The sequence below is a fragment of the Staurois parvus genome, unplaced genomic scaffold (assembly GCF_062004578.1).
Source record: "Staurois parvus isolate SC_StPar_1 unplaced genomic scaffold, SC_StPar_1.0 ptg000118l, whole genome shotgun sequence".
Taxonomy (NCBI): Eukaryota; Metazoa; Chordata; class Amphibia; order Anura; family Ranidae; genus Staurois; species Staurois parvus.
Window position 1 is genome coordinate 4,384,598 of NW_028317914.1, and position 27,800 is coordinate 4,412,397.

The 27,800-nt window shown below is 40.5% G+C and overlaps 1 protein-coding gene across 1 annotated transcript in view; it reads right to left on the minus strand.

The window, feature by feature from the left end:
* ADAM17 (ADAM metallopeptidase domain 17) overlaps positions 1-27,800 on the minus strand; it is a 115,948-nt gene that overhangs the window by 24,636 nt on the left and 63,512 nt on the right. Inside the window, exons 7-13 of the mRNA XM_089672028.1 lie at positions 22,436-22,572; positions 21,886-21,972; positions 14,077-14,190; positions 13,489-13,633; positions 10,478-10,566; positions 8,638-8,790; positions 3,997-4,196 (exon numbers count right to left, since the gene is read on the minus strand). Coding sequence (XP_089528154.1) covers positions 3,997-4,196; positions 8,638-8,790; positions 10,478-10,566; positions 13,489-13,633; positions 14,077-14,190; positions 21,886-21,972; positions 22,436-22,572 — 925 coding nt within the window. The remainder of the gene's footprint in view (positions 1-3,996; positions 4,197-8,637; positions 8,791-10,477; positions 10,567-13,488; positions 13,634-14,076; positions 14,191-21,885; positions 21,973-22,435; positions 22,573-27,800) is intronic.

Here is a 27,800-nt window from a genome sequence, read left to right on the forward strand (position 1 = left end):
CACTGCTAGATAAAAATTGGTGTTCAGTATGATGTAAAACACCATGACAGCAAATCTGATCTCACCTTTTGACAGTTACAACTGTATTAAAGAATTCTAAAAAAAAAAAAAAAAAAAAAAAAGAAAAAAAAAAAAAAGAAGGTGCACTGCTGCCATTGTTACTATTTTAAAAGAAACCTATGCTAGAAGAAATATGCTAGAAGAAATAGGCTCTCAGTGCTTACCTGTTTTTGAAAATGCTATCTGTCTGTCTCTGGTTTCAGTACTTTGAGTCACTAACTTGGAGGAGATGTGAAGCCAGGAGTTCAGAATCCGCTCTGGAGCGGTGACTGAAAGTATCGAAGCCACTGGGTCAGCATGACAGTGGGGCAATTAGCATTTCTAGGAAATAAGGTCAGCAACGCAGTCTTAATACTGCTCCCAGCACAGGTTTCCTTTAAGGCAGAACTCCAGACATATATGCTCCACCCAGTGTTAAAATGTACACTGTCATTCTAGAAAACAATTACATAATTTTAACAAGCTAAAATACAGAGCAATCTCAAATCTCAGATATTGTCCTATAATTCTGCAATAATGCTGATACCAAAGTGACACAATCATTGATTTTTGTGGGCTCTTATTTAATATTCAATATACTTAACAGGCAAAAATGGGAAAAAAACATTTATCCAGTTTCAAAACAACTAGTAGTACTATATATGCAAAGTCCTAACTTTATTTTGTCCAATTTATCATGAAATTAAAATTACATTAACAAAATATTTCTGTGTAAATAAAATTAGAAACCTAGCCAATTGGAAAAAATGCTAAGGGGAGAAGGGAGAGGATGGAATTCATTAGTTAAAGGACAACAAGGGGATAATTAAGTGTAGAAAACACTGACAGTGTAATTACAGTAATCCGTACAAAAAGAGCTACTGTCAGTTCAATGACAGACTAGGACCTCGGCTATCTCACTGATGATAGGACCCAACATTACACCCACAGTAATGCACCAAGCAGGGACTGACTGAAGGGAGTTTAATTGGCCAATGCCCTTGCTTATATGGTTAACCTCTTGCAGACCACAGATAGCCGAATGACGGCTGCACTGCGGCCGGCCAGTTCTGGGTGGACGTCATATGACATCCTCCCAAAACGCACTCTCCTGCATGCCCCCCTACGTGGAAAATTTTATAATAGAAAAAAAAACTTTTTTTTCAAATTTTTTGCTGTTTTTTTGTTTATAGCACAAAAAATAAAACACCCAGCGGCGAGTAAATACCACCAAAAGAAAGCTCTATTTGTGTGAAAAAAAATGATAAAAAATTTCATATGGGTACAGTGTTGCATGACCATGCAATTGTCATTCAAAGTGCGACAGCACTGAAAGCTGAAAATTGGCCTGGTAAGGAAGGGAGTATAAGTGCCGGTAGGCAAGTGGTTAAAGATCAGCTTCAGAGCGCTTTCCTGTAGATCATTTCAATTTTCACCAGAGCTGGTGGAAAGGCTCATTTGCATGCTGAGCCAAGGCCATCCACAAGTCAGGACTGCAAATCCTGGAATTCAATTTTATGCATATGCCAGGGGAAGGATGTGGCTATATAAAATCCCTAACCACTTCATAGGAACCAACTTTGTATTCAGCAGTATCAGCCATGCTGCAAAGCTAGCCCTAGATGGACAGGTGTCTCTCTTAGAACACCACATTTGCCTATTCTGTGTAACAGACCTATCACTAATGTTCTGGATGACTCATCCAATAAAAAATGCAAGAGGAAAAGAATGCAGATTTTAAAGGCAAGAATATGTAAGCAATGATCAGTTTTAATATCTGGAAATACTCATCACCACCCTCTAGGGCAGGCCTGAACAGTCTGATCCCTGTGTTGGTCCTATATCAGACATCACATAAAGACTGAGCTGTTTATAGCCACGCTAAGAGGCTTGACTGGGAAGTTCTAAAGCTGTGGACCTCTGCTTGAACTAGTGAGACTTTAAACTTTAGGAATGCCTACAAAGCTTACATTCTTCTTCAAAAAGCGATCAAAGTAAATACAACATTTAACACCTAATTAATGTCCTTTAGTCTAAGTTTGAATTGAAAGGTCTCATTTTCCATTTTTCTTTTGTGGTCTCCTAAAAAAAAAAAAAACAAAACAAAATCAGCACTTTTACCTTAAAGCTCATCTTGGGAAAAAATAATAAATGCACATATTTTAGCAGAAAAATAAATTAGCATTTATTATTTTTCCCCACAGGAGCCTGAAAAGCACTGCACCCATGATCAGTAGATCAGGGGTGCAATGTCCAGACAAGCCCTGCAGCTTTCAGCCAGTATCTCTGCACAAGCTGTCAGTTTGCAAGCTGCAGGGCTTGTGAACGAATTACCAGCAAGCTCATTAGAGCCCTCACAGTTCATTCAGAACTACAAGCTGTCTGCTGCGATGGTAGACGGGACTTGTAGTGCTCTCATTCACAGACTGTAGTGCTCTCATTCACAGACTGCAACGCTGTTTTCAAAATGTAACAGCGGGTGCGGGGAAAGGATCTCCTGCCCACCATCACAGGGAGGAGGATTGGGGGGGAGTGGACATGTATTAGAGAATGTTACAAGTTACACCTTAAATAATAAAATGTAACATGCTCCAGAAGGTGAACGTATGCTTTAAATTCTAGAGGTATTTCACAATACACTAAAATACTCTGTGCAAGCCTAAAAAGGGATATTTGGTCAATGGTGTCACAGGAATCCACAATATGGTCCATATTGTTTATATCCGTTGTCATCCGAGTGATCATTCATAAGAGAGCAATCTTTGGGATCAAATGTGTCAGCAAGGTTTTTTCTTTCGATGGGTTCTCATTCATGATGACTGATGTTAAACTACATTGCTGGATATTTTTGGGCTTTTTGTAATAAAGAACTTGTAAAAAACTATGCATTTTTATTTACAGTTTACTTTTTTCTGTATGACTAGGGATACTCACATAGGAATGGGGGTGTGGTATCTGGATGCCATGACAAATCCCTCGCTAACAAGCAGCAAGATGATGTAAGCAATAAGTTTCAATGCATCCTCCTTCAGGGTAGGTGTGAACAGCGCAATCCCTTATGTTGTTTGCATGTGGTGTGCATAGGATATGGTTCAGGAAGATGGGGGCTTCATGCTCATTCCCCCTCTTGCTGGCCTGCCAGGATGCTTGCTCTGTTAAAGGTCTGGTATAGATTTAGGGAATTCCCAGCCACTTTGTTTATTAAGCAGCTGAAGCCATCAATTGCTGGCAAATCAACCTTTTTTCTCCTTCTTTGTAAATATAATGTTTGCTGTAGCAGGTTGTATACATCCTACAGATACGCCACTTCAAAAGCAGGCTGAGAGCGGTGAGGGGTTAGAAACCTTATCAGGTTTTACTGCTGTCTTTGTCTCCATTAGGGAAATTTAGCCTCTCTACTTCTCCTGATGACCACTGTCGCCCAGACATTCAAGTAAATAAAAATCAAAAATTTTGAGTTATTACCAAAAAAGCTAATCGTCAATGAGGACACTCTTAGGTGATAACTTCCTCCTTCTGAAGTTGCCATTTGATGGTCAGTAATGCTCTTTCAGGTGATTTAATCAAACTACTCATCTTCACATATAAAAACTATTTGTCTTCACATTCAGGAATGTGCATTTAATTACTGTCACGTTCATGGTATTTTTCACACTTTTTTGCTAGCAATTTGGATTCTTTTTCTATAAAAGTTTTAGTGATAGGAGTTCCTACGAAGATTTCTTTTTACTGAACAAAAATTTCACTGAAAAAATTCCAATTCTTTTTGTTCTTCAGTTTTCAAACACAAAATTGTGACTAGATCATACCCAGCTGTACCAGCGGTATCATGATTTGTATTGATTGGACAGAATGCAGAGCTTGAGGCTACCAAGGAGAAAGTCCTTGAAAGAGTCACAACCATACACCCATCCCTAATGGTGCCGACATCTCATTTGTCCATGTCACTATACTGACCTGCATTTTGCGTTGCCCCTGAATTTGCAGTCAGGGGTACAACAAGGATCATTGTGTTGACGTAACAGGCCTGGGTCACAGTCCTCCCCCTCATCCACTCTAGAGTTTCCACACACTTTGTTGTTCCGTTCCTTAAAGCAGATGGAAGCCTTACTCATCAGTGTACGCAGGATGGATTCTCTGCTGCAGCTAGAGAACATCTGAGAGACGGAAACAAGTTCATTCACCATATGTATGTGACTACCACTCTCCAAGAAAAGCAGACTTACAATATATGTAAAACTCTGTAATATGTCGGTGCTATATAAATACCTGTAATAAATAAATAACTAGATGTTAACGGTCACCCACTAGTTCAATAGGAGAACGTGAGAATACATTTAATGGAGAAGCTGTTTAAAGTAAATACATATCTGTGAAAAATAAAGTTTTGCTTAATTATGCAAACACTTTATAATACTTAGGTACCTACTGTTAAATAGGACAAAAATGCAGAAATTTAAACAAATTTCCTACAAACCCTTAAGAAATAAAGCAAGGGAACAGCGAAAAAAAAAAGGCCTTAAAGCCCCAGTGGTTGTGAAATATACACAAAAGTACCTAAATTACTTATTCTATTCGTGCAACATGGATTTAGCAATGTGTATCATTAGTAAGTGTCATATTTATTTTTTTTAAATATTTGTTTGTACCTTTTCCCCCTTTTGTTGCATCTTAGTACTGCTTATAGCCTTTATGCAGCCACTCTGAAAGGTATATTATACATGCACTCCAGGACGGCTACATGGAATTTCTTAAGGTAGGTTTCCTGATGGTGAAACCAGTTTCTCATGGATGGGGGGCCTGACCACCACCTTGTACCTATGCAAAACCAGAAAGAGTTCTTTCCAGGATAAAGCCACCAGTTTATACACTCACCTCACAGAGGTGATGGCTACAAGTAATTTTACATTATGGATAAGATTAGGGAGATTAATGTCTCAAATCGGTTCAAACAGTGATTTCTGAAGCACAGGAAGAACAAGATTTAGATCCCACAGAGTCACAAAGGAAAGGGTGGGGGAAACCCCCTGTACAAAGGCCCTAATCAAGGCGTGAGAGGCCAACTCTGAAACAGTATAGAAAAGGCAGAAACATTGGCAAATGGAACTGCTTCAAAAGCAGGCTACAATCAGGCACTAGACTCTCGTGCAAATGCAGAAAGTCAGGCACCTGCTAGACTGGAGAGCTAAAATCTGAAACCAGAGTTTGATGTTTCTGATGTGCTATGTAAAGAACTAAAGCCCTCTAAAACGATGAGACAATTCCAATGTTTCCTTACGGTTCAGGATCCACCTAAACTACTGTAATATCTGGGAATTCAAGGCCACATTGTCCAAGAAAGCCAGCAATGACTGCTCCCTCAACAGGAGGTTATCCTAATACTCGAAAATAGGAATGCTACAAGAGCACAGCAAGGCTAATACTTGGGCTGGAAATGTGGCAAACACCCGAGGTGCAGGTGAGAGGCTGAAGGGCAAGGCCATGATCTGGTATCGTAGCAACCCCACAGCAAAATGGAAAAAACAGAAAATCTACCTGGGGAAGGGAGGCGATGAATGATTTGGTGGACTCCATGCAGAATTTCAAATTTCTCAGCTCAAAATGAAGACATTCAGAACTTTGAGATCCAAAATGGCACAGATGACTACTTGGGGTTTGAGAATAGTAAACAAACTGGCGTAAAACCCCTGAAACCATCCTGCCACAGGAACTGGGGCAATTGCACCTTGATCCTGAAGACCAGAGAGGCGCAATGGATATCTGCTAATCTGTGCAGTGACACAGAAAGTTGAAGGTAAGAAACCAAGGAGGTTGCAGAGAGAGACACTTCACTTTGTAAACCAGGGATACCCACCTTCTGCACCCAAGCGTAAGTGATGGAAGCTGTCCAAGCATCTGCAAAGGTTAACAAACATCCCCAACTAAGGAAAGTGGGAGTACACCTTCATGCAGAAAGCCTTGTCCAAGTATTTAGCAGACTGAGTACTAGACCTTTCAGGCAGACTGGGGTCCTGATGAGGAAGTCGAGGGAGTGGAGAAACTAAAAGGAACATTTCTTAACAGTATGAGAGAAGTCTTGCCAGTTAGGCTTTTACCACTGAGTAGGATAGGTGCTCTTACTGGTGATATTACCAAGAGTTAATTTGAAGATATGTTGTCCTTGAAAGCCATACAGATGAAGTGCTTCTTAAACAATTGTCCTCTCTTTCTTGTATTTCAACCAAAGAACCTTACGCATGTGTACTGACATGAGACACATGCAAGAGACAGGAGACTTCCAGCAGACCGTCACAACTGAAGTCCAAAGCTATAGCCATTTGCCGCAAGCATTCAATAAGCAAGGGATCACCTGCAGAAGAGGTTAGGTCTCTTTTGAAGGATTTAGGCTAGAATTACATGGTTTGACGAGTCACAGCCAGGATCAGGTTAACAGCAAAGCTAGCCAGCAAAAAGAAAGCTATAGAAAGGGTTTCCAAATGCTTACTGGTTGGGTCCTTAAAGCAGCTGTAAAAGTAATTTTAATAAAACAAAAAATATGCTCTACTTGCCTTCAAGCGGTAAATAATAAAAAAAAAAAAACTGGTCCCCCCACAGGGTAAAGTCACAAAGTTCTAGTATGTGGTGCGTACTAGCCCATTATGACAGACTTACCTGTGAATTGAATCCCTCCAGCAGTGCCCTGGAAGCATTGACAGGGAATCCATCTTCACCAGCTGCTCTTCCTTCCGTGTTCGCTGGCTCTGTCCACTTGAATGGCCAAGCCGCGACAACGTCACTCATGCACATGACGTCACCGACTGCTTCACAAGTAAATATCTCCTAAACGGTGCATGTTTAGGATATATTTATGGCAATCTACAGGTAAGCCTTATAGCAAAAAAGGGAGTTTACTCCCACTTTAATGCAGGAAATGCAATAAGGTAAAAAAAATGTTTTAACTTTAGAACCAGGCACGTCTTCAACTGGAATAGCAAGCAATTAATTAAGGTGGGGGACACTGCTGGATCCAGAGCGAGAATAGACCACTTCTGCACCAAACAGTTACAGCGCTAAAAAGCACTTGGGGGAGCAAACAGTTTATCGGGATGCTTTCAATCTCTATAGAGAAAGGGTTGGAAAAGCAGATGTAAATGATATGTCTTTGTGACCTTAACAGTTTTAAAGGACCCAAGACTGAAAAGAGCACTGCTGAAAGCAACAGGCTGAGCCTTTCGTTTCAGAGTGGTGCACACTGTATCAATAAGAGCTGAAACAGTCTCCATTCATTTGAAAGTAATACCAGAAGCCTGCCACTCCTTCAGTGTAAGCTCATTAGTTAAGGACTGGAGTGACACAAAATCACAGTCTCTAAGACCAATGGCTCAGAAGACAATAAAACCGTAGGCCAGTCAGGTATAGAATCTGCAGAAGGTGCGAGGGCATGCTTGTGGCCTCTGCAGCCAGAGGCAGCATATAACTGGGTGAAATGGGGCAGAAAGTCTTGCATAACTGTAGTAAAAACCTCAGTCAAAATTACAGAAGGTGCAACCACACCCAATGAAGCTTAAGAGGATGGGGATACAGTCCAAGAGCAGAGGGCAATATGACTCCAGGATGCAGACATCGCCACCATCAGTAGACACACTACAAGCAGCTCCAGAACCATTAGGAAGTGAGCTGCGGGCACCTGAAATGGTGAGCATGTCATCTCCAGACCTAAATCACATATAGCCTCTGGGTAAGAGGCAAGGCCTCAAGCACTCATGAAACCCAGTCAACTAGTAGCAGGTGAAGGTCAAATTACTAAAAGTTACTGAAGACAGGCAGCAGAATGGATTGGAAATCAAAGTTCTACATGGCTCTTTGCAAGCAGGAGCAGTAGCATGTAGATGCTTTCTTAGCACTGTATGGCAGTAAAGAGAGCTCTGAATATGCAAGTGTAACATTCCACCCAGTGGATGACATCAGCTCCCAGTGTTCAGTCTGACCGGTTCACAGAGCCTCACTAAGTAGATTTTAACTAAGACTCACTAACTAGATCTTCAGAGATGGGGCAAGCATTGAGGAAGGAATAAAAAAACAGCAGAAATGAAGAAAAGATGTCCATCCTGCCAGGACACTAGCAAAAGCTGAGACACGCTAGTAGAAGTATACCAGCATCCAATCTTTCTGTACACGGCAGCATAACCCGAAGGTTACAAACATTCTGTGTCCTTCAAGGGAAAGGAAATAAAATGCCATTTATCAAACTATCTTTTGTGGGAGACATCAGGAGGCTGGCCAAGAAACTCAGACATTGCCTAGTTATCGACTCCAATTCTTTCTGTGTGAATCTAAAATCTCCCTGCCCCCCGCAGCGGTCATCAGCACTTCATCTAACAAGCCATTATTAAATCATCCTAAATGCACACGCACCATATGTGTGATGTTGTATGAGAAGAAGGACAGCAGCTTTAAGCACTGTACTCTATTTTCTAGTGTTACAGAAAAGGAACAACAATCATCTGCTAAAACTTTATGCAATAGTTGTACAAAGTATAATCTTCTGAAAATGATGAGGAGTATTATTGCATATGGCTACCTTAAAGAATGCAAGCTGTGCAAGACAGAGCAGTGTACCTTATTGTTCTGGTGGTCTCCACTCACAGCTATGGGGTACATCACATATTTCCCACCTCGCTCCTCACTGGGTGCACACAGCTCCATGCTGTCTGGATCGTGTTCAGACCCGAAGTTATGGCCCAGCTCATGAGTAGTCACCAGGTCAGCTTCCTGTCCAAAAATGACAAAAGTTTAACTAACCAAAAGACAAAATGTGGGAATTGCAGAGTCCATCTTAAAGAACACCTGTCATTTCTGATAGTTCATAAATAGTGCAGTCAAAAAAAAAGGAATTTTGACTTACCTGTACATTTAATATCTAAGAGTACAGTACAGGACACAGGCAAAGTATTCATAGACCCTGGGCTATAGGCTTGCACCACATGTGATGGGACACGGACACACCCACTGGGTGCCTTCCCTATAACCCTACCCCACTCCATGAGGCTTCAATTATCTACCAAGCAATGCAGAGTAACCAAGGAATGGAATGGAGGGTGACCTGCATCTCGTGCTATAATCCAAGATATGGAATTTACAGGCGAGTCAAAATTCCTCTTCTTTAAATCGTACAGGACACAGGCAAAGTTTGCACCAGCTCAGCTTCCTGACCAGAAATTACACAAGTTTAACCGCACCAAAGACAAGATCTGGGAATTGCAGAGTTCAACTTAAAAAACAGCTGTCATTTTTAATAGTTTGAGCCATAAATACAGCTGCCAAAAAAGAGGAATTGTGACTTACCTGTACATTCAATGTCTAAGAGTACAGTACAGGACACAGGCAAAGTATTCACAGAACATGGGTTATAGGCTTGCACCTCATGTGATTTAACCGTGACAAAGCTTTCACCAAGTACCGAGGCGAGCTTCTGTGCAGGATCCAGTGCCCAAAGCAACATTACAGGTTGTTCCCACAGTTTGGGGTCTAGGTACGGTTCCCAAGTTTTTAGTGAAGGTCCACCGATCTGGATGTACTGCTTCTATTTGTGATATTAGAAGGCAGTAAAGGAGATGACTGAAGAGTTAAGAATCAGATTATAAAATAGTAAAATGGTTAAGCAAAGGGTTATTTTCTCTGCAAGGGAGAAGAGGTCCATCACCTTAGGCACTAGCAAAAAACTAAGGACTCCCAGAGTGGTGTAGGGTTAAAGAGGAGGCACCCAGGGGGCATTTTCTCAAAATCTTTTCCAGCGTCCAATCACCTGAAAGTATGAGCCTATAACCCAGGGTCTATGATGACTTTTGCCTGTGTCCTGCACTACACTCCAAAATATGAAATTACAGGCAAGTCAAAATTCCTTCTTTTTTTTGGCAGCAGTATGCGAACATATCACTTTTCATTACTCTGATCAAATCAATTTTTTGTTTATATTCAATATTTAAAGACATTAAAGCTCAACTCTAACCACCCTAGTATTACTGTAAATAGAGGGATGAAGGGTTAGAACATGCCAGATTCCCCCCTTGGGAGGTTTCTATTCCTCAAGACAAAACAGGAAGAGTGGAAAAATCTCCCTACTTCCTGTCTGACTGGTGTCAGACAGCAGGTAGTGGGCAGAACTCTCCCCAGCAGGAAAACAAACGGAAATAAAAACAAATAATCAAATTCCAGTGGGTGGAACCACAGAACAGCATTTGCTTTAAGGCAGTGCTGCAAAACCATATTTCAACATTAGGTGGTGATGCAGATGAGACCAGTAAGAGCAAAGAAGAAATTAACCCTCCCATGTTGCAAAGGGGAACTTCCAAACAGACAGTCCCACAATTTTGCAAATCATTAAATAAAGCATTGGTAAAAACCGCACCGATCAGCTCATCTTCTATAATAAAAGGGATTAAAGGCCTTCTGTTCATACCTTTGTCAGAATGGTTTTCCCATAATTTTTTGTACTTGTCAAACCGGTGTTTAAATAAATAGCCTTCTGTGATGATTCACTTTTATAAGCTGTGAGGAGAGAGAGATGAAGTCATGTCAGATGTGACATTTGAGAATAATGGAAAAACAGAAGTCACAGACGACTTACTCAGACTGAAACCATGAAACAAAATCTCCTGTGACATTACTATGACACCAAAGGACGTGGAGTAGGACTGCGCAGTAAAGGTAAATTGACAAAACAGACACTTAGACATGATGAATAGGTCAAAGGCAGCTCAAACAGGCACTAGAAATTCAAAGACACACACTGGCCAAATAACACTTCCAATGACAGCTTTGTCTATAACTGGGAGATCTACTACTTGCACAGTCCTTTACAAGCTCTGAAAATAAATGAAAGCACACAGGGGCTAACCCAAAGGATAGTTTGTACACTATAACAAGTGACCCTACATGCTATTCTTGGATACTGGCCCCAGAAGGGCAGTTTTTAAGCATCTACATATTGAGGAACAAAAAATGATTCCCAGTGGATACAAACAATCGGCACAGTTCATGGGGGGCTTTATCCAATTGATCTGCATCATTTGGCTTATTTCTGCCAGGCAGTAATACGTATGTTTAAGGTTTTTTACCAAAAGTCAGAAAAGGCAGTGATGAATCATAAATCTGAGATGACTGATCCATGAACCGATTGCAGAAGAAAATACTTGGCCCACAGAAGGAAGGGAGTTCATGTGTTTCACCATTGTTTTGATGTTCATTAATAGCTGTCCAGAGTGCAAACAGGAGGCAGGGCATTGGCACAAAGTGTATCATGGGATTTGACAAAGTGTTGTCTCATATGCAATGTGATCACAAGAGTCTGAGAATTGCTTTACAGTTATGTTGCAACTAAAAGCAGTTCCCACATCTGTGTTCGTATACAGTACTTAGTACTTTATCTAGAGTTGACCTCTAGAAAACCATAAATACTCCAGGTTCTGAATGGGAGGGCCACCTGGACACAGATGTAAAATAAAGAGAAAAAAAAAAAAAAAAAAAATCACAATTTTGATTTCATTGAGAACTAATAATGCACCAAAGTAAACTTTCTTTATGCAGTACTTGACCTTCGGAATGTACAATAGCTATTCTCCAATATTCTGCTTCAGCATTTCTGGTTATCCTCCCTTGCCTCCGACAAACATGTATGCTCTTAAGGTGTTAACTTCATTCTATATAATGTGACAAGACACGAGTATGTTGAAGGATTATTGAGAGGTAGAGAAGGTGCAGATGGTCACAGTCCACCTGGGCACTGCCTCCATTGGCTGTGTTCATTGCAGCTAGAGTTCCTCTGCCTGCTGTTTTTAGGTTATTGAACCCTACAAACAGCATCTCCCTGTGTGTCTAACCTTGTTTATTTTGCCAAGCACAGTGTAAGAATAACTTAACAAAACAGTATACTATTCAGATCTTTTGCACATCACTCAACAAAACATACAAGTGTAGCCTGAGGCAGATGGGACTTTGACAGCCATTTAAGGCACTGCCTACACCCGGCCTTAATGCGTTTCCAGAATACATTAGGATATTAAAGTGAAAATTCCCTCTCTCAATCAACATTGTCTGTTTTTAATCCTTATGCTGCTAGCATATAGAACTACTGCTACAGGGCGGCAGGGCTGCGCAAAATCATGTATATATACACACACGTGTTCTGCATTTCTGGGTAGGGAACGCGTGCGCGTGGCCCTACCCGCACTGCCATTGGCAGCTAGGGATGTCAATCACTGGCACCCGGTTGGAGATTCCCCACCGTCCCCCAGTGATCGCCAGCTAAAGCGGACAGGGGAGAGACCTATGTGTAAACAATACAGGTCTCTCCTGCCAGCAAGAACATGCTGCTTTGTATTTCTCGCAACAGCAGAGAAATACAAAGCAGCATGTCTGAGGTGTAAAACAGCACACATAGTAAAAACACACACAGCACACAGTTAACCCTTTGATCACCCAAACGTTAACCCCTTCCTACCCAGTGTCATTTCATACAGTGTCAGTGCTTTTTATTAGCACTGATCGCTCTATTAGTGCCACAGTCCCGCCATAAGTCACTGATCGCTGTCATTACTAGTATTCAATAAATAAAAATGCCAGTGTGTATATATATATATATATATATATATACACACATACATATATATATATATATACATATATATATATATATATATATATATATATATATATATATATATATATATATATACATATACATACATATATATATATACATATACATATACATACATATATATATACACATATATATATATATATATATATACATACACACACGCACACATATATACATACATATACACACACACATACCGCCATTTGTAGACACTATAACTTCCATGTAAACCAATTAATTTACACATATTGGGATTTTTGTATTTTTTTTTTAGCAAAGACATGTAGCAGAATACATTTTGGCCTAAATTTATGACGAAATTTGATTTAATTTTTTTTACTTCATGTTTGTCAAAAATATATTTTTTTTTTTCAAAATTGTCGGGTTTTTTTGTTTATAGCATGAAAGATAAAAAAGATAATGCAGCGCCGTATCACAAAAAAAGGCCTGGTCAGGAAGGGGGGTAAATCCTCTGGAGGGCAAGTGGTTAAATTTTTTTTCACTTTCCTGAGTTACTTCCTAGTTTCCATGCCTACGCAAACTATGTCACACACCCCAGGTTCTTCTGGAGGGGTTTTCTCAGCTAAGGCAGATGGATTGCAATTCCAGGAAGTAAATTCATCTGCCCTTACTTAAGATGGTCATGGCCAGAAATGCGGGGGGGGGGGGTCAATGTGATTTCTCAGCAAAATAAATCATGGAGACATGGATGGATGGGGGAGTTTTCTTTGAATATTAAAAAATTAAAATTATGTTTTTGGTTTTTAGTGCTCAGATGGAGTTTAGTTCCTCTTTAAACAAAGACCAACCTTTAGGGCAGATCCCTCCATGGGTGTTTGGCTTGTGGGATCCTACATAAGCCAGTCCTAGAGTCCCCATGTCAAAGTCCTGATAGGTGAAGAGATGGGCCAGACAGACACCAGATGCCTTTTCTGAAATATCATAGCTGAATTGCTGTAGAAGGGAAAAAAAAGTGATGGTTAGGTTGAACCACAGACTAACTGTAAATGTTTTACCGATGCAGTGAATTAAAGAGGACATGAACACAAAGTTAAAATGTCTATTGTGCCAAAGCTGTACCCTATAAAATGCACCCATTTATTTTAAAACACAAGAAATACAGCAGTGACTTTCCTGTGCCTTTTAGCTGCTTGCTGGAGAGGAAGCTGTACCTAAAGAATGGAAATCCAACCATGCATCTCCCTGCTTCTACTTCATCCATTCTGTGCATCTGTGCTTCCTTCATCTCTCCTGCTGCTTGATTACCCCCACCAGTCATCAAATCAACAAAAAACCAGACCACCAAAAATCAACACCAACAATTAAAGCAGTTCATAAACTGCAATATGTCTGATAAAATTATATTAGCACCTGGTGTAACACGCCTACCCTCTTACCTCCAGCAGCTGCTTTACATCCCAAGCATCCTTGTTCTCATTCGGATAATTTTTGGCCATGTTGTAGTGTATTTTCGAATTAGTCACATTCTCTGGCTCCTTGTGGACAATGATCTATTCATAAGGAGGTATATAGTTAGTCAAGTCTAGAACAGGTAACAATTTTGTTCTAACTGCGCTAAACAACTTTTCCTATGAATTAAAAGGGACCACCAACATGTCATAGAACGCAGTCCACCAAATTTTTTTTATTGTATTATCTCACTCATGAAAGTCAATGTGACATGCTCTAATTCCAAAACATACGTGATACAATCTGAAAGAAAATCTTTGTGCCTGGCAGGGTAAAAGGAAATATATAGAATTAAATGGACTCAGGAAACATTGCTCTTAGCACTCACCCACATGTCTGCATTGACTGCATATCAATAAATTGGGTCATTCTTGCTCAGTCTTTTTCATATGTGTTTTTTGAGTGCAGAATATAAATTGCTGTTTTCGTCTGAGAGCAAATGCACTAAAAATGTATGTATTGCACATGTACTACAACTAATTTTCTCAAATGCACCACATAAAAAAAAAAAACACAAAGAAAAACAAAAACAAAAAAAACAAACTTTGATCAGAGATCTCACCATTTGGTTAGCTAATTTTAAACATATAAGACTAAATTAAAAACAAGTGTGAGTGAATCTTTAACTTGCAATGCTTACTCCAACAGTTTTGTGATACTAGCTGAGCAAATAAAAAACATGTTTCCAATAGCAACCAAAAAGTGTTCTGCAACCTGCACAGCCTAAACTACATCTGCAAAAAAAAGAAATGCCAGGGCTGCAATTGCTGATATTTTGAAAATGCTGGTTGCCTGGCTTCAATACTTCTAAATCACAGACACGGAAAAAACATCCTTATCTGAACGCTTGCTCCATCTCAGGTTCCAAAATGACAGCTAAGCAAGGTGCATTTTTCCGTTGGAAAGATCAGCTTATACAGTGATCAGCCATAACTTTATGACTACTCATCAAAGATTAAATAGGCCCCCCTTTTGCCGCCAAAACAGCCCTGACTCATTGAGGCTTGGACGCCACTAGACCTCTGAAAGTAACAAGGCTGTTTTCAGCAACTAATCAGATCATCCATAACTTGGTAACCATCCAAAGAATTGGGAAAAGGAGACTCTAGCTAGTTACTGTGTGTAATAAAGCCACCATGCTTTCAGACATTTTAAAGGCAATTTAATACAAGTGGACATGTGTGCTTCTAGCTGCCAAGAACCTGTCATATCAAATTATTGTACCATAGGCAATGTGATGAAGAATTCAGTACTCAGAAATAAAGAGGGCAATTTGCGGTTTCTAAAACAATAGTACAGTACCATGCAAATTGTGACAATAATGAGTGATATTCATTAAGGACTTACAACCTGCAATCCTTTGTAGACGGCATTTGATGCTACTTGTAGTTCTAAGACTGGTACATATTCCCATTTATGCACACGGTTTTTGCTTCTACTAATCTCAAGGCTCTGCATATGGCAGATTGTTTGTATATATGCTCTCTTCCTCCTCCATCTCAGTGTCTGCTCATCTTCCTGCTTCCTCTGAGAAGTGAAGTGTTGCTCAGTCACCTTATGCTGCAGCCTCCTGTTCTCTATCTCATTTCTTTCTGGCAGCCATTTCACCCAGTTCTGCTTAAAGAGTATATGAGTATATCCATTTTTGTTGAAAAAAAAAAAAAAAAAAAAATCCAAAAACAATCCCCTATGGATGATCAATGTACATTGCAGGGATGATTTTAACACCCTGTGTTGCAGAATCCTACCTGTCTGTTTATGTCAATGTGGGAATTACTTTTCATTATTAACCACTTCAAAACGGAGCCAATTCTGACATTTCTTGTACACATGTAAAAATCAGCATTTTTTGCTAGAAAATGACTTAGAATCCCTATGGAGTGGTAAATTATTGCTCTCTCTCTGATGTCATGACGATACCCCACCTGTGTTGTGTGGTGTGATCACCGTTTACATATGTGTGCAGGACCTACGGTCACGTTTGCATCTGCGAGTAAGGGGGGGGGGGGGGGGGGGTAGGGAGCTTTAAAAAAAGTTTTAGATTTCCTTGCGAGCATGAGCCATTACAGGTTCACTTTATCGAGAAAGATCTTGGATCTATTAAATTCCATACCTCTTCTCTGCCCTCCACAGCAGCCGATCAAACCTAGATGATGGTGAGGGAAACAGGATGTCATGAACCTTCGGGTTATACAGTACTTCTGCCTACAGGAGGACTAGACACTGGCAAACTAAAGCAATATAGGCCAGCCCACTATAACCCCTCCTACTACCAGCATACCTCAGTAAAGCAGTACCATAAGCATGGCCATAAAACACAAAGCGGTGGGACCTGTGTCTAAGAGCATGAAATATAAACACAGTGGATGGGACCGGTGTCCCTCAATGGACTCCAAGGAAAGGATTTTACACCATTACAAAAATCCTATTTTCTCATCCATTAAGAGATGCAGGAAATATTTCACTTTTAGGCGGTCCAAAAGCAGCCCAAATAAGAAGTGGGTAACACAAGTAACATGTAAGGATTTTTTGCTGTACACAGAAGCCAGAAAGTCTCCCTGGTGAAAGTAGGGAGGCAGAATTGACTGATATTTCAAGAGGAATTTCTGGATCCAAATGAAGACAATCAAAGCTTTTGGATCCAGAATGGGTTGATTGCCTCCTTTGGGCTTAAGAACTGATGAAATAAAGCCTCTGGAGCCATTCTGCCATAGGAACTGGGACAATGAAACCTTGATCCAGCAGACTCAAGAGGGTTTGAATGAAGACCTGCATCTGTGTGATGACAAAAAGGTGGGGAGTTGAGAAAACAAAAATGGGGCAGGGAGCAAAACTTAGTTTGTAGCACTGAGATACCACCTCCTGCATCCAAGCTTCGTTAGATTCAAGCTGTCAAATTATCAGCAAAAGTTAAAAAAACATCCATACTTTGGAAAGTGGAGGCGCACTTTTATGCAGAGGAACATTTGTCTGAGGATTGAAATCCAGATCTAGTGGGCGACTTTACAGACTATTTCTTGGGCTTCTTCTGCTGAGGAAGATGGTTGTCCTTGCAATAGTAGCATTAATGATGATGTAATCAACATGCAGATCCAAAGAGAACTCTCCATTGAAGGTCAGGGGTCAAGAGGACTCCAGGCTGCAGACATTGGCACCATCAGTAGGCACACTGCAAGCAGTTAGAATCAGACATCCAGGCAACAGCCAGGGCAGCAGGCCTCAAGTATTCACTTCAAATTCTCTCCATGCAAGCACAGAAATGGAGCAAAGATCAAAGTTCAGTGGGGCTCTTTGCAGCAGGGAAATGTTTATTAAATGCTGTATGGAGGGAAAGAGCACAGAACATACATGCATAACACTTCACCCAGTGGATTACCTCAGTGCTCAGTCCTACAATAACCCTTTCCATGTGGGAATGGGGAATACTGGCACCCAGCAACCAATGTATATGAGATAGTTACAAGTGTTTGGCCCAACCAGCCTACTCACTATAGAAATCTTTAGAGACATACAAGCATTAAAGCAATACAAGATGCTCTGGACTTGAAAAGTGCGTCACAGCGAACCTATTCTCCATGTAGAACCCAGTGCCTGAAGGTCACTTCCAGGTCATATCCACAAAGTCCGAAAGCCAGCCTAAGGATGATTGCATCAGATAGCTGCATACAAAGAAACCTCTGCAGTGATACAGAAAAGATTCTGCATGGAATAAAAAAAATCAAACTAAAAAAGTACTAGAAAAAAATGTTTATTCTTTTACACAGCATGACTGACAGAAATATGTCCATCTTCACAGAATACTAGCAAAAACCGAGGCATGCTGGTAGTAGAAGGATTCTCCTTGGCTGGTATACGTGTTTTGTTTGCCACTGTCCAATCCTCTTGTAGGCAGCAGTATAACCAAAAAAGAAAAAAAGAAAAATGTCTGCGTCCCTCTTTGGACAAAAAAGAAAGATGAACTTGGGTCACGTCCAGAGCCTTCTTTGTGGTCCTATATTGGGATGTGTGTTCTCTTAGGGAGACTTAAAGTGTTACTAAACCCAGGACCCTGCATTCACTATATCTGGTCTCCCACAGTACACAGAACATGGAAGTGCAATTATTTTAGTAAATATAAACTGCTAAATACCTTTTCTCATCAGCAGTATAGAGCCGTCTTGTGACTTCAGCAGAACACTGGTTAAAGCTTGTAGGAGGAGTTTTCTTTCTGCTCTAGGAGGATGCAGAACCCCTGACCTCTGTCTGGACAGTGTTGATTGGCCCTGTGCGGATCACATGCACTCTCCCAAGGAAAAAAAAAAACCTCTCTAGCAATACACAGCAAACTGAGTATGTGCATGTGACTACAGGTTCAGTCTGTCTTATCAGGTGGACATAGCAAGAGGAGGGGCAGAGAAAAGTATGCTTTACTGCATATACAGACTGATGTTATACTGTTGTGGGTTTAGTAACACTTTGACAGAAGGGAGAGAGCCAAGCCCTTGTTTTTCACAGGAAAAGCAGAGATTTGCATATAGAAACTTTAGCTAGCTACATCTTTGGATATGATGATTGTTTTGAGATACAGTTTACAGTGATGCTGCAATTCTCAAGGTATACATAGGGATATGATGTATATTCTCTCAGATTTGTTTACAGTGCAACACATTGTCACGAGCTATGAATAATGATCCACCGATCAGGTCCTTCAGTTTAATAATACATTTTTTCAGGTTGGCTAATGGCCTCTCTTAGAGGGTAAAATGTTTGACACTCTGACAGAGCCTTTAGAGTCACCGCTTTTCAGCTTATAAGCAGCCGGTAAAGATACTTTAAGCACTCTATACTCTTCTCTGATTGCCAGATACTCGAAATGGGGCTTATTCCAGATAAACTGAAAGTAGATAACAGAGTGGGGTCCCTGTAACTTTCACAGGCAGAGCTTGTAATTAGCGTATGTACTCTCCAGCGCCTCAGGATATGCACAGCCAAAAGGGAAGCCAAGGGTACCAGGACAGCGACAACCATTAGGAAATGTTCCAGGGGTGCAGCCCTCCTCAGATGGGGAAATCAGCCACTGGATAGAGAGAAAACAGGTGGCGCACACACCTAGTGCATTATCCAAGGTTTATTGTAGGAATTAAATCATAAAAACATACTCACAGACGAAGCATGTATCTAAAAAGCATAGAAAAATGACAATGGCCACAACGGCGGGCAAGGTGTTCTCACTGTCAGGCATCAACAGCGAGGCTCTTACTTTACTTTCCATTCATCATACATCAGCATCAGAGGTTGGTCATCAGCTCTGAGGAAAGGGATTCGTCCCCGAAACGCGTCAGCCATTTGACCACACTGACAGTGAGAACACCTTGCCCGCCGTTGTGGCCATTGTCATTTTTCTATGCTTTTTAGATACATGCTTCGTCTGTGAGTATGTTTTTATGATTTAATTCCTACAATAAACCTTGGATAATGCACTAGGTGTGTGCGCCACCTGTTTTCTCTCTATCCAAGAGCTTGTAATTAGGTCATGAAACTACAAGTTGACATGTTATCCTCAAAACCTTTATAAGGACAAGCAGGCTGAAAAAAATGAAATTTATGGTTTGGAAACCTAGTACAACACAGTTTGACAGAACACAGTTCTGGTGGCTTTATGAGGGCTCAGATCACTCAGTTTTTCTAATTAGGAGTGCCATCATATAGACCAACCACTTTCAACCAGGGCGCCTTCTGCGTTCTTCAGGGGTGCCTTGGCAGAATGCCTAAAAATGTACCCAAACTGCCCCAATATTGTGTACAAGCCAGTGGGTAGATTAAGCCTGTGTTTTTTGATACACAAAGCCACAGGTTTTCACTGTACAATATTACCACCTTGGACACTGTGCAGGCCAGTCACCAGCATCCTAACAACTGTTGACATCATTGGTTGATAAGGAGGACATTGGGCACCTGCACAGCATTCTTGTTTTACTCCCCCCTCCCTCTCTGTCAGCACTGGGATCATGTTAGCTGCATAGGGAAGATAAAATGAGGAAGAAGAAATGCTGGAGCACCAGTGTGCAAAAGTGTATTAGATATGAAAGGCTAGATCGCCTCCAATGTTGGGTGTTGTACGTGTGCAGTTGCTTTTGCAATATGTAAAACTATTAGTTTATTTTTTTAAATTTTAGATGGGGGTGCCTTAAGATTGTTCATAATTACAAAGGGTGCCTTGTCTAGAAAAAGGTCGACAAACACGGATACAGACAATGTTAGATAACTAAGTGAAGAGTACGTGGGCAGAAGAGAATGCATGCCTAGTAAGAGGTTTCCTCACTTAAATTTGCCCTGGGAAAGAAAAAAAAATGGAAAAACAGAGGAATGCAACGTCTGCCTGCGTTAATGTACTGTGGAGGGACATTAGACTAAAGATACTAAAGTTAGTGGAGAGGAACTAAACTCTCTCAATCAACATTAACCATTTGTAATCCTTATGCTGCTAGCATTATTAAATTGATAGGAAGATTATATTTATAAACTAGATGAAGAATTTAGCTGTAACCTATAACTGGCTCCCAGAGACTTATCTTTCATATTAACCACTTGACGACTGGACTATAGCCAAAATGACAGCTACAACGTGGTTGTCTAGTTCTGGGAGGGCATCATATGACATCTTCCAGAACCACGCCTCCTGTGCGCCCCCTGGGAGCTCTGTGATCGCATGGTCTGTCAGACACAACTGATCACATGACATGGTAAAGGGCCAATCACAACGCCTTTTTACCACATGATCAGCTGTGTACAATGACATAAATGATCACAATGTAAATACAGTTGCCGGTTATCGGCTGCGCTTTCCTCGCGGTCACAGCGTGAGGAAAGAGAAGAGCCAGTAATCGGCAAATGTATTTAAAAATCAGAGGCACGCCAGTGCAGCCCCAACAGTGTCCATCAGTGCTGCCAGTCAGTGCCCCCTCTCAGTGACCTTCAGTGCCCATCAGTGGTGCCTCGTCAGTGCCGTCTATCACTGCAACCTCATGAGTGCCGCCTCATCAGTACCCATCAGTGCAGCCTGTCAGTGCCCATCAGTGCTGCATATCAGTGCCCATTAGTGCTGCCTCATCAACGCACATCAGTGAAGGAGATAAATTATCTGTTTGCAAAATTTTATAACAAACTAAAAAAAAAAAAAAAAGTATTCCAAACTTTTTGGATTTTTTTCATTTATCAATAAATAAAAAACTTAGTGGTGATTAAATACCAACAAAAGAAAGCTCTATATGTCTCTATATATATAAAAAAAAAAAAAAAGATAAAAATGTCATATGTGTACAGTGTTGCATGACTGTGCAATAGTCAAAGAGTGACAACACTGAAAGCTGAAAATTGGCCTGGGCAGGCAGGGGGTGAGAGTGTCTGGTAGGTAAGTGGTTAAAAGGAATCTCTTTGTCATTCCCTACAGCTCCACTATTATTTCACTGTTCTTACATCAGACCCCATGGTTGTCAGAGGTATACTTATAAAGGCTTGCTTACATTCTACATTCACTCAGTAATCCTCACATAAAACAATAAATCAAAATCAATTTTGTTTTTATCATCATTAAAAGGAAAATATAATGCTTTAGGTCAGCATGGTCTCAAATTGATTTTAAAACATATTCAATCAATTCATCTAAGAATTAATTTTAGTTACAGGTCCACCTTAATAATTACAGTATGTCTAGTGCTGCTACATGAATAGGTAAGAGAAAGAACACAGGATGATACCTGTTCGATCTGTACTCCATATCCTTTCCACTGGGCATCCCACGAGGTATTCCTGTATATGTCATCCACTCTATCAATCAGTTCAATCTACAACACCAAATTTCAGTTAATATTTCTATGAAATGTATAAACGTTATATAAAGATGTCATGCGTAATCCACTTTGAGTGCTATTCAAATGCTGAATGAAAAGGCAGCTAAAGCCATCAATCACAACTTTAATAAACTGTTTCTCCATTCTGTGCGTCATGTCCAAGAAGATACATTTATAGGTTGCATATTGGTTCAGTTCTTCAAAGACAAAAAAAAAAAAGTACAAAGTAGAAACTGGGATATAGTTTCCTACAGATCAGATTAAGGTTACATCCCTGTGCTCTGCACTGCACAGAATTTGCATGGCAAACGGTGTCATCGTAGACAATATCAATGTGTACTGAAGCATGGTGCCATATATAAACTCCAATCCAGCCATTTTCATAGTTCTAACATTCTACCCGAGTGATATCATAGTAGTTCTCAAAGTTTAACAAACCTTTAAAGTTTTCTCTTACCAGATAGTTTATGGTGGTGCTCTCCTCATTCCTCCCCATGAAGCTGAAGAATCGATGATCAGCAACTACTAGCATCTTGCATGTGTTCTTATTTGGATCAGGACCTGCCTTCTGTCTCTTCTCTCGGTGGAAATGTTCTATAAAAGAATACAAATACAGTTTACTAATAAATAAGAACAAGTAAACTGAGCCAAAAGTATTCTGCCTCAGTTAGGCCCCCTTTCTGCTGGCACTGCATTTAACTTTTCCTTTATTTAGATGTTCCTGCTAGAACACAGGTCTCTCTGCATTTAGTTTACAATTGGATCCTGGACACACAAAATTCTATTTTCTCTATATACAACTAAAGTAAATAAAGCCCAGTAAATTCTCAGTATGAAAGGCCCCGCTGAAAAATCACTACATACATTAATACGTGTTTGAAAATCTCCTCTGAATGCATATGCAGACAAGTTTGAATGAGGTCTTAAAGGCCGGTTTCTCTAATGCATTTTGTATGCATGCACACACCGATCAGCCATAACTTTATGATTACACACTACTCAAAACAGGCATTAATCTGTTGAGACATGGACTCCACTAAACCTCTAGAGACATGCTGTGGTATCTTGCACCATGCCGCCAGTGTGACCAAGAACCGCACTGACAGGTGCCGCTCAAGGCTCCACTGGGCCTCTTCCATGGCGAACAGCTAGGAGTGCAGGCAAGGACAGAGCTCCTCCCAGCTCCAGATATCAAGTGGGAAAAAAAATGTTCATGACCAAGCTACAGGGGTAAAGTGAAACGCATCGGGTTTTGCAGAGATGAGTGGCTTATAGGACTTTCTCTTTCCACCAAGCCATCAGTACCAGATACTTTAGGTCCAGAAAAGTTGTGCGGTGCAGCCTTCATAGGTTAGACTTGTTTTTCCAGCACATTCCACATTTGTTCAATTGGATTGAGATCTGGAAAATTTGAAGGATATGTCAGCACCTCAAACATATTGTTGTGCCCCTCAAACCATTCTTGAACCATTTTTGCAGTGTGGTAGGGCGCATGGTTCTACTGAAGAGGTATACTTGGCCACCAACAATGTTTAGGTAGGTGGTACATGTCAACGGACATCCACATGGTCCAGTTTTGATGCTCATGTGCCCATTGTAGGCCCTTTTGGCTGTGGACACGGGTCAGCACAGGCACCCTGACCGGTCTGTGGCTATGTTGTCCCATACACAACAAACTGCGATAACCATTTTTTTTCGCTTTCAACACATCAATATATCAACTTCAGAAACAACATGTTTACTTGCAGCCTTATATATTCCACTAATGTTCAGATTCCACTGTAACATGATAATCAATGTTATTCATTTAACTTGTCAGTGGTCAAAGTTATGGCTAATTGGTATATATAAAAAAAAAAAAGCTTTAAAAAGGACCTAAGTTAGACAGACAATTTAAAGTAAACCATTACAGCTTTTTTAAAAAAAAAAAAAAAAAACATTACACAATGGCCACGTCACACTTGTAATTGCTGAAGAGACTACTCATCTGCTCCTAAGCCAACACTTCCTGGCCTGCCAAAACACTGAACAAATTTGCTAATCAACAATGAAGCACAAACAATGTCTCTCAGGTAAAGACAGAGAAGGAGTGAGACTGTGATCTCTATACGCTCTTCTGCTATTCTGTTGCTAGCAGTGACAGGATCATCATCAACATGAGATGGGCCCTACTAATTTTTAATTGGGAAATCCAATCCGATACCATCTTTTCCTCTAGGACCCACTAGTGCTTTAACCCAAAACAGTTCCTTTGAAACCTATTGAAAACCATTTCAAACCATTTAAAGCAAACACGCCTTTTGCTTGTGCTGGACATCCAGGAAACACAAAGGTTACATTTGCTGCATCAAAAATGTGTAATCAAAAGAACGAATGAAATGGGTAGCCACACCCTTAGGCAACATAAGACCAACAAATTTACCATTAAAATGCCACCTAGTGTATGCCACAGTATTCAACTCTGCACAACAATGAGAGCTATCAGTCCCAAGCTACATGTATCTGTATGAAGCACAAGAAGTGGATACTTAAAGTGGTTCTGTGTGCAGCACCCCCCAGCCCACCCTAACATTTACCCGAGCCCCCTCTTGATCCAGCGATGTCCACTAGAGGGACTTTCACACCTAATTGGCTCCCGCTGCTGTCAATCATAGCCAGTGAGCCAATCAGGAGAGGTAGGGGGCGAGGCCGAGCTGCATCTCAGGAGCGTGCCTGCTCAGGTGCCCCCAATGCAAGCTGCTTGCTATGGGGGCACTCAACAGGAGGAAGGAGCCAGGAGTTCCGGAGTGGGACCCGAGAAGAAGAGAATGGGGGCTGCTCTGTGAAAACCACTGCACAGAGCAGGTAAGTATGACATGTTTGTTATAAAAAAAACAAAAAGAATTAAAAACACAACAACAAAAAAACAAGACTTTAGTATCACTTTAAAGTGGTTCTAAAGCCTGAAGGTTTTTTACCTTCATGCATTCCGATCCTGATTCAATTATGTGCACGAGAGCAGACGCTCTCGCGGGTCTCTGCCTCCTCACTGGCTCAGATGCAGCAGTAGGAGCCCCTGAGACACACAGAAGCAGCTAGAGAACGAGCACACACAAATGTCCCCAGAGTATTGCAAAAGTAAGTAAGAGATGTTTGTTATTAAAAGAAAAAAACCTTTACAATTACTTTAAGAGCTTTCAGCAGAAATCCCATGGGTTACACAAGAGTCACCTGAACATTGTGCAGACTATAACAACAACTGCATCATGTTCCTCCGACAGCTGACATTAGTTTACATCTCTCTCTTGCAGTGTGCAGAAAGATCCAAGTCCACATACAGAGACACATACAGTTGTGTTCAAAATAATAGCAGTCAGACATCACTAACCTGATCAATCACTGTTTTTGGTAGAAATGATATTTCTACACGGCAAATAATTTACTAGCAGGTGTAGTAGAGTAATAGAAATCCAACAGACCCAACAGTCATGACATGCATGCTGCTGATTCTGTGTAATTGAATCACTAATTGAAAGGGGCATGTTCAAAATAATAGCAGTGTGAAGTTCTATTAGTGAGGTCATTCATTCTTTGAAAAACAGGTAGCAATTATTGCCCTTATTTAAGGAAGGAAGGCAGCAAATGTTGTACATGCTGGTTACAGTGCATTTCTCTCTGAAATTCTGAGGAAAATGGGTCGTTAAAGACATTCTTCAGAAGAACAGCGTACCTTGATTGAAAAGTTGATTGGAGAGGGGAAAACATATAAAGAAGTGCAGAAAATGATAGGCTGCTCAGCTAAAATGATCGTAAATGCTTTAAAATGGCAACCAAAACCTGAAAGAAAGCGAAAAACTACCATTCGAATGGATAGAAGAATAGCCAAAATGGCAAGGACTCAGCCAACAATCAGCTCCAGGAAGATCAAAGAAGGTGTAAAGTTACCTGTGAGTACTGTTACAATTAGAAGACGCCTATGTGAAGCCAAGCTATCTGCAAGATGTCCCCGCAAAGTCCTACTGTTGAAAAAAAGACTGTGAAGACAGTGAAGCATCGTTGCACAAGCATCACGACAAGGGGATGTTTCTCATACTACGGTGTTGGGCCTATTTATCGCATACCAGGGATCATGGATCAGTTTGAATACATCAGAATACATGAAGAGGTCATGCTGCCTTATGCTGAAGAGGAAATGCCCTTGAAATGGGTGTTCCAACAAGACAACGACCCCAAACACACCAGTAAACGTGCAACATCTTGGTTCCAGACCAACAAGATTGACGTTATGGAGTGGCCACCCAATCCCCGGATCTTAATCCAATAGAAAACTTGTGGAGTGACATCAAAAATGCAGTTTCTGAGGCAAAACCAAGAAATAGAGAAGAACTGTGGAATGTAGTCCAATCATCCTGGGCTGGAATACCTGTTCACAGGTGCCAGAAGTTGGTTGACTCCATGCAACACAGATGTACAGCAGTTCTCAGAAACAGTGCTTATACAACTAAATATTCATTAAGTGATTCAAACGAAAGCAAAATCATCAAACATTTTTCAGTTTATATAGTGAATGTTTGAGTTTGTAAAGAAGAATACAAACACTGCTATATTTTTAAACAGTCTAATATTCACTTTTCTTCAATTTGTTTTAGAGGAACAACACACATTTGATATATTTTTCTTCATGTTTTGATTTGGAATAGAATGTGTAGTGTTCCCAATGCATTTGTGTGTATGGAAATAAAAGCTATTAGAAGGATTTTGAGCTTTATTCACTTTTTTCAACACACTGCTATTATTTTGAACACAATTGTACACAGAGGATCAATAAGAACTAGCAGAGTAAAAGAAATAATCCTAATAACTGTTGCTGTGATACTATCCCTCCCCTGAACTGATGATTCACAATGTGAAATATAAAAATGAATCATCCTATTTCCGTTCCATAGCATTACAAATACACTGACTTACTAGCAGTAATGAAGAGAACTACTACAGGGCCAAGTAGGGTGGAAACTAAACTAACCAATACTGAATAAATCTGCTAAAAAAAAATTTTTAAACATTTGTTATACACGTTTACATTTTAAGTATTTTTTTTTTCACAATTTTTGTTTTTAGAAAATATGTAAGACACGACAATAGGTTTTTCAGAGAACTATAGGTTATCTAAAGAGACAGCAGAGCAGAGCAGCTTGCTTTGCGGATCCATTTGTCTTAAAAAAGGAGTCAACGCGCACAGAGTTCCATAAGGAGCAGCTACTTTAAGGACTGATGAAAAGTAATCACAAATGACATGAAAATGGCAATAGAACTGCAACGGCTGGCTATATAGAAGACTGCATAATATTAATATACCAGATTTCATATTTGCACTTGCCCTTAAGCCCTGGTTCACACTGACCTGCAACTTTGAAACTGCGCTACTTAACGTGAAGTAGCGCAATTTCAAAGCCACAGGTCAGTGCAATTTCGGGTATGACTTGCCTGACATCTATACGATGTCATACACAGATGTCTATGCAAGTTGCACCTGAAATCACCAAAAATAGTGCAGGAACTACTTTCAAAATTTGGTGCAAGTCCGACAGATTTGGAGTCAGACCGATTTAAACAGTTCCATTGTCGGCAATAGGGTGTGATTTGTCATGCAATCTGGAAAAGTCAAGTCGCATGACAAGTTGCACCGGTGTGAACCAGGGCTTTGGATGGCATATTAGACATCTGTATTGCCCATTTGAGGGGAACTAGCCCACTCCTCCCTCTCAAAGCCCCATGATTTAAAATTGCACCACTGCAGCTCAGGATAATATTTACATTTCTTTTGCTAGCTTCTTCCTATTGAT